The sequence below is a fragment of the Pleurodeles waltl genome, chromosome 7 (assembly GCF_031143425.1).
Source record: "Pleurodeles waltl isolate 20211129_DDA chromosome 7, aPleWal1.hap1.20221129, whole genome shotgun sequence".
In the NCBI taxonomy this organism is placed as follows: Eukaryota; Metazoa; Chordata; class Amphibia; order Caudata; family Salamandridae; genus Pleurodeles; species Pleurodeles waltl.
The window spans coordinates 194,001,717-194,016,698 of record NC_090446.1 but is presented as its reverse complement, the minus strand read 5'-3'; the positions used below and the strand labels follow the sequence as shown (position 1 = coordinate 194,016,698).

The window sequence follows — 14,982 nt, the reverse complement described above, 5'->3', positions numbered from 1 at the left end:
TGTCCCCATCAAACGGGAGGTCTAATAGGGTCGACTGTACATCCGCAGAAAACCCTGAATTACGGAGCCAGGCCTGTCTCCTTGCCACCACAGCTGTGCCCATCGCCCTAGCCACCGAGTCGGTCGTGTCCAGTCCAGACTGGATAATCTGGGTTGCGGCAGCCTGGGCGTCTGAGACAAAATCCAAGAGTCCCCGGGGAAGCTCCGTAAAAGAAGATGAAATATCATCCATAAGAGCATGGACATATCTCCCCAGAATGCAAGTTGCGTTGGTGGCCTTCAACGCCAAACTGAAAGAAGAAAATATTTTCTTGGATTGCGCATCCAGTTTTTTGGAGTCCCTGTCTCCTGGCACCGTCGGGAAGGATCCAGGCGCTGATTTTGAAGAACAGGAGGCTTGTACCACCAAGCTCTCCGGCGTAGGGTGTCTTGAAAGAAAGCCAGGGTCAGATGGTGCAGTCCGATATCTCCTGGCCACAGCCCTATGAACTGCCGAGGAAGATACAGGCTTCTTCCACACCTCCAACACCGGATCAAGCAAAGCCTCATTAAACGGCAAGAGAGGCTCCGCTGCAGCAGAGGCTGGATGCAGCACCTCCGTTAATAAATTCTGCTTCGCCTCTGCCACCGGCAAAGGCAGGCCTAGAAAATTAGCCGCCTTCCTCACCACCGCGTGAAAGGAAGCAGCCTCCTCCGTATACTCCCCTGGAGATGAAAGGTCCCACTCAGGGGAAGTATCCAGCCCACTGGTCGTATCCAGACCATGCAGTCCATCACCCGAGTCCTCAACCTCTCCTTCTTCCAGGACTCGCTGGTACTCCTGCTCTTCCAACAGACGGAGAGCACGCCTCCTTGAATGTAGTCTCTGCTCAATGCGCGGAGTCGACATGGCCTCTGCCGAAGTCGAAGATCGGCGCCGATCTCCAGAAGCATCCGACGCCGCATCCGGCGCCGCAGACAGCTTCAGCGCCGATGAAGGAACAGGACAAAGGGATCCTGGAGCCGATGGACCCACCGGAGTCACAGGACGAAATCCCGACGTCGATGGGATGGAAACATCCGGAGCCAATCCCTCTGAAGCCACCGGAGTGGCCACCGGAGCAGCCACCGGCGCCGAGCCCACATTCCCAAAAGGGAGAAAGGGCATAAAGGGTGCTGGCCGAAGAGGCGCAGGATCACCCAATGAAAAGGCCAAAGGCCCCGAAGGAACAGCCGGAGCACCTCCTGGAGCCATCTGCTGAAAGATGGTATACATTGCATTCAGAAATGCGGTACTATCGGCTCCAGGGGCTGGAAAAGCCGGATACTGGGGTGCCTGGGGTGCCTGGATCGAAGGCGACCCCGACGCCGGCCTCGACGTCCGCGACGCCGGAGACATCACAAGAGGCTGCATCACCTCAACCACAGACGCTTGTCCAGGCGAAGTTGGTGACGCCGGAGAGGGCAATGGTGTCGATGGATGCGGCGTGACAGTGGGACTGACCTCCCAAGTCCTCCGACGTCGAGCCGAAGGCGACCTCGAACGAGTCTCCTTGCTTGAATGACGCCGTGAATCTCTACGGCGCCGGGAGTCTCGATGACGCCGATGAGACCTTGGCGAGGAAGACTTCTTGTGATGTTTTTCCTTTCTCTTCGACTTCGCCAGGAATAATTTTGCCTCACGTTCCTTGAGGGCCTTCGGATTCATGTGCTGACATGAATCGCATGTCACAACGTCGTGATCGGAGCTCAAGCACCAGAGACAGTCGGAATGAGGATCTGTAACGGACATCTTGCCCCCACACTCTCGACAGGGCTTGAAACACGACTTTCTCTGAGACACTGTTACCGCAGAGAAGAACTACGCAGCAGAAAACACACTGTAACCACTAAAGTAACAGTAGCTCCCTCGAAGATAACCGTTTCGAATGCACGGAAAAAAGGGAACTGACGTCGGCACGTCGTCGAGGACCTCTTATTGCCTGTATGACGTCAGACGGCGTCGCGAGGGCTAGAGTGACGTCCTCGTCGACGTGCAGAGACTAGGAAGAAGATTTCCGTCGAATGCTGGCGCCATGGGAGTATTCATTAGGTGAGGAATCCACAGGTAGTTGTATCCATCAGAAGTTCAGACATCCTTTCAGAGAGCTTGTGGTCTGTAATGGCGTGAGACAATTCATGACAGAGGCGGAATGGCGACCCCGCTGAAACCTTGAGAGGACTATATTTGTGGACAGCTAGGCAGAAGGTGGATATGAAAGCATTTGTAACAAGCATCACAGTTATACCGGTCCAATTGTGGTGAATCCGAAATTATAGGGTTTTTTCCATGGTATGTAAGAAAAATACTTTGACCAGTCTCACTCATCCACACGGTTAGGCATGTTCAATGCCTCACCATTAAGCAGGATGTGGATGATCCACACCAGCTAATTCTGCAGGGATCGGGATGAATCAGCCCAGCTATGAGAAAAGGAATGTCTGATTACTCTGTTCCTACTTGGCCTCGCTGACAGGGTCTGATACTTACATTTACTTCTGTACCAGTCTTCCCAAACCTGAGGAATGATCTATTGTTTACATCCAGGAACTGAACTCCTTACATTGATGCACTGCTCCTAATAGGCAGAGAACTAGCTTTGAAGGTGGAGCGGAACCTGACTGAAATTTAACTACTCCTCCAATGGGAACGAGGAAGAGATCCTCATGAGTCGAGGCTGGAGGAGAGCGAGTGCTACCGGTTGTTCCTGCTCAGCGACCTTTGTCTGCTTTGTACTGTAAAGCTGCAGTTGTAATTTACCAAATGTTATCACGATTGCTGCTCACCTACCATAGTAAACAGACATATATCAAAGGCTGCAGAATGTTTATAGGATTGCAGCACCAGACATAGCCTGTAAAATACAGACTATCACCATAAAAATGAACAAGGCTCAGGTACGTGGATGTGAATGGATTTCGACACCCAGCTTAAGGGGTTTGGCATTCGTATTGCCCTCCATCTGTGTTGATATACTGCAGGGAGCTTCTAACAGAATCGTTATAGTTTTTCCAGAGCCCTATACCCCACTAGTGAGTAGACCCACAAAAAGTTAATGTAGGCTCACAATGCACTCTCACACAGACATTTCAGTCACTTACAGTGAACTAAGACATCATTAAGTAGAGTGGATCCCTTTTTGACAGCCGGGGAGCCAGCTCCAGTGCATCCAGCATGAACACCCTGTTAATTGACGCTGGTTACTCTATTCATGTTACAGAAACAGATAATCTTCAGTCATCCTTAGATTCTACTGCCCTAATTAGTTGACACTTTACCTTCTGCTTTCCTTGCACTTTCATATTCCTTTTTTAAATCTGTTTGGCAATATGTATACACTGATTGCTAAACAGGACTGTGAGGAACCATCCAAAGGATCATATTTTTGCCCTTTTATCTATGGCGATCTACCCAATAGCAACTGAGTTTGTTAAGAGATCTATTCTAGCTGGGAGACTTGCAGAAACAACAAAAACACACAAGAGGATACATCTAATTCAAGTACAAGAACCTGATCGTCCCTTCAAAGCACCATCAATGGATCCATTCCTACTCCTAATGATAGGCAAGCCTGTTGTGTCCATGTCAACTCACAGTGTAAGTTCATAATATCCCAAGTTAGTAGTGATAGCGGTAGTGTGAATCCTGAGATAAATGTGTCAAGTCCCGACATAGTGTGACAAGGAAGCAGCAAGTACTCTACAACTATCGCTAATAACTTGTGATATTATTAACTGATGAGAACATACTATTTTTTCGGATGACTTGCTTTCCGGTTGGATTCGGTATTGACTTTTAGATGAATTGGTTGCCCAGATGAAGCTGTAGGTTACCACACAGTATACGACGAAACATGTGTTGGCTACACTGTTTTATGAACGAATCTCTTCTACAGTCAAAAAACGAAAGTGAATTTCTAATCCCCGAGATATACTGCTGAAATCGGGGCAGGACTGTATGTTCAAATCAACACTGTGATTCTCTTGCATCTACATTAGATATTAAGGACGTTTTAGAAATTCATGAACTTATGGATGTTATAGTGCCTTTTGGTTGCTCGGAGGGCTGATCTGTGCCATTTTTTATTTACTGTTCTAATGTAGCAGACTGTTATGTTACAACAGTAAATTAAAAACTATAAACCTCCAGTAGGCAGTAAATTGGAAGGATGGTAGCCGCTAGGCACCACCGTGCAGCTGCCAGGCCCTCATTTAAATAAAAATGGCAGTGAGAAGGTTAACAGATGGGGAGGAGAAAATCTGCAAATGAGGAGGAGGCAAGCAACTGAGCTATGGGGGTGAAGAGAAAAGTAGAGACAGCAAGGAAAGCAAAAACAAACTAACAGTGAGCAGTGTGGAAGTGGGGTGGAGGGGAAGCAAACGAGTACTTGCTGAGAAAAAGGGATAGAGAAAGGCAACACATTGTGGACTAATCAATAGAAAATAATATGACTCCCCTGTTGTATGCAGTCAATGGCTAGAACCCTTGCAATCCAAACGCTGTCAGCCCAATATTCTCCTAGGCGGGACAACCTCTGGAATAGAGAAACCATCCACTAGTGAGCTAGTTGCTGACCCAAAACTCACTCGGTCATCTGGCCAAAAGCTGTAACCAAGATCTAAAAACCTGGCCTGGAGTATGAATTCGCACATGGAACTGGAAAACAAAACACCCTTGCCTTATTGTTTAAATGGAGAATCTGATCCACTAACTTTAAATGGAGAAGCTCGTAAAGATTAAGGAAACCGACCTGCGCACTTTTCCACAACACTTTAAGGATTTACGAGTTGCTCTTTTACTCGACACCTTCGCTCTGTATGTCCTAATATCTCTTGTAGGGTGTACTCTCCTTTAAATTCTCAACGCAAACCCGGTTGATTGCATGTTTATCTGAGACAGGCACAGCTGGTGAGTCACACATGGGAAATCCCCTGCTCACTGCAAACTCAACGAAGCTGCACTGAGCTTCGAACGCGATATTGGCGTGAGAACTGTGCAATTCACATTCAGTCTCAATTAATATTTTGTTTTTTTCTACAGATGTGTATCGTGAATGTCTCATACATGAAAAGTATGTGTGTACTCCACTGCCTCACTTTCTTTTTTAAGCAGTCTGATTTTATTTAGCATCACATGCAGTTGAATGAATGTGGCACATTATATTCAAATTCCTTCCAAGAGGCCAAAAAGTCAAAGAGCTTACTGACGTCAGTACAAAAACAAATAAAAAACCGAGGGTACCCCAATAATCACTGCACCTCTGGGGAAAATCCAGCACCAAACAACCTTGAGAGGCAGGAATAATGAGTTGAACAGGAACTCATTAAACAAACACCCCTTAAATATGTTTGTGAGACACAAAACTATTTTGTGTAAGAAAAACTATTTAATTGAAAGCAAATCTTTTGAGTATATAACTTTGCCTTCAGTTTTACATTTATTTCAATAAAGATGTTTCAAAATGTGGTTTAGAATATCAAAGAATCTCTTCTTTTAAAAACAGAAACTACGTGTACAAAACATATCTATACAACACCATTCAAAAACATACAAAACATTTATTAGCCTATCAAACCAATGTTTTACGACCAATGTGTCCAAAGTGATTATACATGTTACTTCATGAGTATAATCCAGCAAGCAGATCACCTTAAAGAAGACACATAACCCTCTTTTTATGCCAATTTGTTTAACAACCAGAGCATCAGCTCTTTCAATTATTTATTTAAGATTGGCTCCTTGGAAACAACAGTGTTGACACATTTTGGCCTGTATACTTTGTCGGACGCATCAGGACCTATGGTTGATAAGTGACTCTACAGCTAAAAACAAACATTAAAATGATTAACTCTCTAAGTGTTCATTGTTCATCACTCCTCAAAGGTGAACAGCCACCAATGGTGAACACGCATTTGCCACAGACAATCAAAGTGTAGGTGCATATTTCTCAAATCATAATTTAAACTGCTTTCATCTGGGTTTTATTCACCACCAGCATAAAAACAGAGCTGCCACTGTGGTGCGTGCCAAGGTTCTCCCAAATTATCTTGAAGCAGTGGAAGAGAAGGAATGTAGGTGCAAGTGGTCTCAGAAAGCATAGTTGTGGAGACAGCAGCTGCCATAAGCCTTTAGCAGCACACTCTAAATGGACTCTTCTGTTATGTTCCTTAAAACGGAGCTAGATTATTTTCATGTCTGTCAATGTCCTGATGTAAATACTTCTGTTAATAGGAAAATTCCTAACTGTATGACTGGTAGAAAGACACAAAAGGAAGATGACTTTTGAAAGGCATTTCCCAAACAGTAAACTAATATTATTTCTTTGGGAAAAGGCAGAGGGAAAGGTCACGTATTTAATATATTTTATCTATAGTAAACATCTATTTAAATCAACGTATTAAAGAAAACACGTACCTATGTGGAAAGGAAAAGTACTTGAAGCATTTCCTCAAACTAGAATGCCTTCCATAAAGATACAATTATACTTTTTACAGATTACGGTGCATTCCTTATAATTTTGCACTCTGTCCTTCCACTTTTCTCATTGTCTTTAAATATAACACATGCTCTTCCTCAAACAAAACAATCATTGATAGGTAGATTAAAAGAGTAAAATAAATACATTTATACCACCAATACAATAAAAGTATGTAGGCTGCTTTAGCAAATAAAACAAATTGTGTTTGCTAGTTCTAGGGATCGGGGTCTCACTGATGATGTGCCTCAGGATTACACCTTCATGATAGCTATTGTCATTTGAAAAGCACAAGAAACAGTTTTCTATGGTGTTTATAATGTAGATATCTTATTCTAAATGTAAAAAAGCTGGGACTCATTGTCTTTACATTTACTCTGAATAGTGTTTAATTTGCAGAGCAGTACACAGTGTTACCTTGTAGAAGGAGCAGTGCATTTGAAAATTCTTAAAAGTAGAATGCCTATCATGACTAAATATCAGATAATTTCATTACACAGGGGCCCGGAAACTTCCTTCATTCAACTACTAATATGAATTGCATAAAATGAGAAGCAATTCTGCTAGGTGCACTCTGTTCAACCACTGACCACTTCAGAATAACATTAAATAATATACTTATTAGTAATTCGTTTGTGGCAGATAACAGTTGGGATATTCATAATAATGGGTACATTTGAAGGTCCCTTACAACAGGCAAAGTGGGCATTTACATAAGTAATCCGAAAGGATAAGGTATTGTCACAACTTGAGTGAAAAATCTATCCTTTTAGGAGGTTTTGAAAAAGTGAGTTGGAGTTTATTTCCGAAAACATTTTTTTTCCACTTACAAAGTAAGATGAGTCAGTTAACTTCCGTTTTAGATAACATAAACCTGTGTGGCATCTTTATAACACCCAAGCTGGACAAATAGTTCCCTCAAGAGAAGACTTTCAAATAAAGAAGCTGAAAAAGAAGGAATGTGAGTGACTGACTTGTTTTGACCTCTGGGATGTGTTGTGAACAATTTATTTATGCACACCTAATTGATCTGCATTAATGTAAACCTACAAAGAAAGAGTCAGATCATCTCACACAAGCACTCTTTGCTAATTAGGTCATAAACTATTCAGTAGGTATTTACACCTTTTACAACAACCATTGTCTAATCTGAATGTTACTAGTTCTGAATCCTTACTCAAGAATTTCTCCTTACCAGGGTTTAGTCAATAAGTGCCTAAGTTCATGTGTGTTGGGTAACAGTCGCTGTATAAAAAACTTTACATAGAGTTTAGGACAGGGGTATTAATGGTGGGCACTTAGGAACTCCTATTTGGGTATGTTTTCATGTAGTTAAAGTACATGGAAGTTATTAACACAGGCATGCGATATCCTAAAACTCTGCAGTGTCTCCAACTGTCTTGTCACTGGATAATCCTTGCTTGTAACTTGATTTTTACTGTGTGTTACATAGCTACACATATTTAGATTAGTGTTGATTAACATAACTACACAATCACCAATAGTGAAGCATACCTGTTGCAAAGCAGCCGTGTAACATATTTGGTTGTATGAAACAAACTCACATAAATTACATAGATCCAGCTAAAGGAGGTAACTTTTGCAGTTCTGAGATCTTCTTTTGCAAAAAAACATGAGCTGTTAGAACAACTAAGATTAATTAAATGCACAAGAATATTTAACATGAGATAAAAACATTTTGCGGTGGCTTATAAAATGAAAAATATAGTAGTACTGTTCAGAATTACCTTTTTTAGTTGCTCCCCTATTCCTGGTGTTAACATTATACAAGAGACAAGTGTGCTAAGGAGAAGAAGAAATGCATAGACCAATCGAGTAACAGTGGAATTGTTGGTGTTGGGGCAACATCTGCACAGTAAGCATGCTGCACCACTGCATAGACATGGCACCTGAAAGAAAAGCACGCATTCACTTATTAATCAAATCTTTCTCAGAGGTTTAAAAATAGCATTTGTTACTCAGTAGTATTCAGGGTGCATTGAGTTTGTTTAAAACAGAAATAAATGTACTTAGTTAAAGACCAGAAATTGCATCACAACTATCCTATAAAACACAACACTGTAACTAGATTTTACTTTTATACAGTTCAACCGTTAAAGTGCATAGGACACAGGAGTGCCATTCACTTCCCAGCAAAAATAAAAATCGAGCAGACCACCATAGTTTGGCAATCATATGTTTTGCATCAGTCGTGTAACAAAACTTGAGGGGGTCCCCTGATACATGGGGGGCTCCTCTGGACTCCCTCAGGAGCTCCCAGGCCAGGGTACTGTACTGAGGGGAACCCCTGGAGTTCGCCCCCCCCACACATATACACACACAATCACACGGCTGTGGGGGCCTTTGTTATGCCACTGTTTTTGCACTACAAAAGAGACACTATTATAGGGGGAAATGTATGTCAGTACCAATAGTTTTAGGATTTGGAAAAATTAAAGAGATCTCCTACAAAGGCCTCTGTATTATCATAATATTCATCAGCATCATCTAATGCCTGTGCTTACATATGGTTAGGAGTACTGTGTTCTCCATCACATCACATGCCTAAAAATGGACTTACCAAGAACACTTATTCTAATCCATCTAACTAGATAGTGTATGAAAAATTCTTAAAGGCTTTTACCAAACTAGCAATCCAGAGAAAATGTCAAAGTGTACTTCAAAGTGAAAGTCTAAGGTAGAGGGCATTCCTTCATATGAGATTTCCAATGTGCATTCAACAGATGCTGAAGTTTAATGCTTCTCTAATGTTGGTGGTAATATTGCAGCTGTTCTATGCAAATATAAACAAATCCTCCTTTCTGCATCAAATGACTTGCTTTACTTCCTTCAAATTTAGGTCTTTGCTTACTCCTACATATCATTCCATTCCTCCATCCGACCGATCTCCATAAGAGCACCACAGGTACAAATTAGAGACTTTGTGTACATTGTGTGGATGCTATCTAATTGTGGACTTTGCCACAGTTAGATACCAACTATTTGATTGTGTAGTTATAATTGTGAAATAAAATACTTTTTAATTTAAGTATAATATTTGACTTAACCTGGACATGACCAAACCATTCGGCTAAGCGGCATCTGCTCACTGGGACTGGGACTGGGACAGAATACTGGTCTTAAAAGGCTTATCAGCCTCCCTGTAATCCTCAGATTTCGCTTTAGTCCAATCTTCCTTGGTTAGCAAGATTATAAAGATTTGCTTTGCTATGTACTAAAAACCTATATGCAAAAGTTAGACCTACTTATGCAAAATAATGGTGTTTTTTATTAAGTGTTTTCTTATAATCTACTTTATCATTAGCCATGTGGCCTCTTGTTGCTACTGCCCTACAGTATTAACATTCCTATTCTAATCCCAGCATCATTGATTGTGGTCATCTCTAGCTGTGCATCACATTTCTGGTTATAATCTCCCCACTTTCAATTCTGAATCAAACTTAATAAAGAAAACACTGAGGCACCCAATCTCACATTTCAGTCTTCAAACCACAAAACCTCTCGTTTTGACAACCAATGCACTACCTGTCTAACTTCAATATTCAACTATTCACTCTTATTTAGATCCGATCTCTCATATTTTAAAAGACATCCCACCTTCCACTATATCGCCCCATGTCTCAACTTACTCCTGCAAAACACTTGAATACATTATCCTAAAATATCTTACTCTCTAAAGTCTCTATCTCTAAACTACTAATCTACTCAACCCCTTCCAAAAACTCTTCTGTACTCTCTAAAACACCAAAGGAGCCCTCATATCTAGTTAAATTATTCCCTTCCACCCACCACAAACACCTCTCATCTATCCTAACAACACTTGATCTATCTGCACCTTTCAAAACTGTTGACTAACCTAATTTACTTTGCACCCTAAGGGCCCTTGACAACTGGTTCCCATCCTACCTATTTGAATGGTCCATCTATATTGAGGCATTCCACAATTCAACTCCCACCCGATTATCTGTTGGGAGTCCCACAAGGGTATATAGTCTGGGTCCTTTCCTTTTCTCTATTTGTACCACTTCCCCTGGTGACATCGCTCTTCTCCAACAGCCTATATTTGGAAACAGCAAGAAATTCTTTCTCAACATTCTCATCCTTTGTACAATCAGGTGTACACAACTGTGTTACTGTCTTCCCTCAACATTCTTGTTTTTTTGTTATTCTGTTGGTGAGACGTAATCAGCCATTTGTTGTACAAGCAAATGTTATCACTGTTTATACTATTTTTTATCTTCTCATACGTTTCTTCAGACGAATGCAGCAAAATGCTACTGTGTTTACCTATATGTTATGAAAAAAAACAATAAATACAATCTTTAAAAAAAACACTGTTAACTGTCTATTCATCACGGAGTGGCCCTTTTCTCCCTCCCGCGGAACCCATCACTACAACCCAAGTTCCTCCTCTGTGACTAACTATACTCTTACCTCTTACTACCTTCCTATAGACACAATGACATTTATTGCATCTGCAGGAAACCTCTGCATTCTCTTCAACCCCTCCAAGTGGTTGGAACCTTTCATCAGTAGCTAAATATCAAACCATATATATGCAGAAAATCTGTCCTCCTATCCCCTCCATAAAGCCAAAACCATCACTATTATCGGCAACCTGGTTTATTGTAATAGGCTCCTAGCTCGCTTTCCTCATCAACAATTCACTCCCCTTGGCAATCATCCCAAAGGAGATTCCCAGAGTAGTGTACACTCTCCCCAGAAAAACCCTAATACACACTACTGACATTGGGCTGACTGGCTTTATGCCCAGAAAAGGGTCATGTACAAACCTCTAACCTTAATCGACAAAGCCATTTATGGGACATGCACAAGCTACCTTTCCACTACTTTCTCCCAGTACATTCACCAAACTGAAGATCGGTCTATCAGCACATTCTAACTGTAAATAAAATACAAGTAAAGTACTTGTCCAGTGCTTTCTGGCTCACCATAACACCTAGCCTAATATTCCTATTGTGTACTTGATGACAATATTATGCCATGTAACCTTATTCTTTAATAAATGGACAGAAAGCAAACTCACTAACCTTGGCACTGTATGCACATATCAAAATTTTCCCTCAAATCAATGAATTAATAACCTCAAGGGGCAATGTCTTTTTAGTTCTATGTTAGCCCCTCTTCTTGCTCCCTTCCCATTAATTCTGACAGTTACGTATGCTTCTGCGGTCAAATGTACCAGCTCTTTCCTATTTAATATCCATTCTCATCCCTGACCCTTCCTTTCTTCCTTGATAAGTCATTATTGCCTATAAGGTGGTTGCTAACATCCTTCAGAGTGCTTCATAGATAGGGACACATGGATGCATGTTATATTAGAACCTTTCCCACTGAAGATATGCTCAACACATGTTATGCCAGGCCCATAGCAAATAAAGAGGTACCGTAATTTGAAATTGTGAGAGTATTAGTGTGTTAGACTCAGGTTTCCGTATGTTTCTCCATGCTGCCTTACACTTGCATAGAGATATTCCAACTAAATCTGTCTAATTTTATTGGTTTGCTGATGCTGACAGCTCTTAAAGCAGAAGTCCAGGAGTTCTGAGCTCCACATTGTCCAACAAAAGATACTATGAAATACACCCACACTGCATTTTGGGTCAAGGAGCTACCACGCAGACAGGTTAAGGTCTGGTCAAGAGCTCTAAAGAACCCGACAGTGTCACCCCAAGAGTACAAAATATCTAGGATGTGTCTTTCAACAGATTTTCTACAGACCTTAGTGTATATACATGTATTACCATACGCCTAACCAAAATGTCTCCAATAGAAGGAAGAACTGCTCCACAAGCAATAGGGAAAGGACGGCAGTAGGGCATCACCACCTGTACCCTAAAATTATCTGCCAGATGTAGTGGCCTCACTGGCCTCCACATTAGCTAGCAAGCTTTGAGCTCTTTCTCTGGCTGATGGCAGCTCCCAATTTCTCTCCTGAACTCCCCCACCCTATCCGGGGCTCTGCTTTAGAGCCATGTTTACAGGTGACAAAGCTGGTACTGTGCAAATTATGTGCACCAGCATAACGTCCACCCCCCACCTACGACCCAGTCCTTCCAATTCTTGCTCTCAACCACTTTCTTTCTGTGCTTTCTCTATATGTGTTTAAAACCGTTACTTATCTCCCTAATCCATTGCTGTTCATCATAACCCTTAACCCTTCCGATTGTTCTCTCCAACGTGGTGCAACCTCCAACGGTGTGTCTAGAAGATGAGCACACTCCTTGGCCCCTCGTCTGTGCTCTCCACCAATATTTCTACCCCCTTCTCTTCGTTAGGTTCGATAATAGTCCAAAAAGGCCAGAAGCTTGCAAGGCGTTTATTACACAACACATTTAAATAAGTAAACAATGTAATCAGGTACATAACACGTGTCTTTTATCTTGCACTACACTGCAATAGTATGTACTAACAGATCTACCTGGTTTGGCATTCAGAAACCAAACTGGGCGTCACTGGGCATAATTTTGAAATTTGACTGAGATTTATGGTGACCTTCATCAAAAACATACATTTTATAGAAATGGAAAAGGAATGGACAAATAAACGGATAAAAGACTTTAACTTCATAAAAAGATTGACCCACTTGTGTTTTATTCTGCACAGAAAAAGGCAGAGGAAGGCATATCACGGATGTAGGCCTTCACAACATACAAGTAAGCCATATAAGGAGTCCATGTGGCCTTTACATGAAATATACAGATATATATTTGCGGAGTACTAGATGTAACAGCATGTCATGCATTAAGTATAGAGTGACGGGGGTCTAATCGCTGCCCAAGGATGTATTTTTGTTGTTTACAATTATAACCCCTTTCTACATTATGGACAGGCTTTCCACCCACCATATCGGTCTTAAAGAAAGTTCACTACGTTTTTGCAAGTGCATGGCCTTTGCGGGGACTGACAAATTTGTAGCAAGCTATCTGCCCACTTTCTTTGAAATAATACTTTCTGGAATTCAGGGATTCAAATTTCAGATCTTTCACTTCAACAAAAAGCAAGGGACCCGATTGTAACAATTAGAAGACACGTGTATCTTAGTAAAAATTGCAGGAGTGAAAAGTTTCGAAAATAGTAGTAATATATTAGCTCATCCCATAACGGTAAATATTTGTACTTTGATAAGTTAGCAATACTGTATTTTCTGTCTAAATGTTACCAAAAGTACTATTTTCCCTGTTACGCAATACATAAACACAATCAGATTCGATCAATTAAGGAAAAACTGGTTTCTAGCAAACCCTCTTCAGAAGCAGAAGAAACAAAAAAAAAACTCTGTAAACAGAGAAAATATGAAATACTTGATTATCAAGGTAGAAAAGCAGTTTCATGGATCTGTCACGAGTTAATGTAATGTAATCTACGTACTCGCTTTGTGGTAAATCTGGTTTCTTTGAGACACCCACGACTTCTTTCAACTCAAAGAGTCCACAGTTCACACCCCAGTTCAAAAGGCTTGAAGGAGATGGAAAGGACTTTCTATGTCATCTAAATAGCACAATGGGCCTACGGTACAGCTTCAGGAACATCAACTGAATGATGCCTATTTTCTTTTATTTCAGCATGTACAGCTAATTTCTCTTCTTGCCCTATTAAGAAAATATGAAATATGATAGATCCCCTCCTTAAATACCATAGGGTCGGTTCCCCTGCATGCTGACATTTATTTCGATCTAACAGCCTTGATTTTTTAAATCTTTTTTGACCCCATTCCTTGACAGTTTCTTTATAGCATCTATTTCACTGGACGTTTTGCTGACTTCTCGCGATAGCTTATATTGTCTCCTACTTTTTGCTGCTTCTTTACACTCTATTATCACTACATGTACTCAATTTTGCAGCATTTTTAATGTGGTGTTTTGGTCACACTTAACACCTGCCTCACCTACTTTCTCCGATTATGTTTCTAGATAACCCAATCATTTCTCTTCTGGTTCGAGTCCCAGCTTCTGCCACAATTCTCCTATCCTTCAGTTGTGCTTTCTCTTCCTAAATGTCCCTACTTTTCTTTTGGCGTCTCTGCTGATACCCAGTCCATCAGAATAGAAGTCTACAAGTTTCAGGAGTACAGTAACAATAGTTACACTTTCATACCTGCCTTTGCTTTGTTGCTGAATATTTTGTTTTTGGAATATGGGACTTTGAATCCAAGGATCTAAGAAGTGCCCAGCACTTAAACATACAGTGACTCAGTGTTGGAATGGGAAAGTCTCCTGCATGATGGGCTAGCATGTACCCCTGCTCCGAGAGCCTAACTGCATGTGAAACTGATGTCCTAAGTTCTATTTTAGCCCTGGTACCACTCCACCGCAATCTAATGAATGTGCAGAGGAGGTCTAGGTCAAGGCCTGACAAAGTGAGGCTTGAGACCTGCCCTCCGATCTGAAGGGGTGAACCGAGCATTGTCCCATATTTGATCAAGGACTGCTGTTCCTGCCCTGGG

General features: G+C 41.5%; 1 protein-coding gene across 1 annotated transcript in view; it reads right to left on the bottom strand.

Moving 5' to 3' along the window:
* SERINC3 (serine incorporator 3) overlaps positions 1-14,982 on the bottom strand; it is a 121,351-nt gene that overhangs the window by 89,597 nt on the left and 16,772 nt on the right. Inside the window, exon 2 of the mRNA XM_069243559.1 lies at positions 8,243-8,404. Coding sequence (XP_069099660.1) covers positions 8,243-8,404 — 162 coding nt within the window. The remainder of the gene's footprint in view (positions 1-8,242; positions 8,405-14,982) is intronic.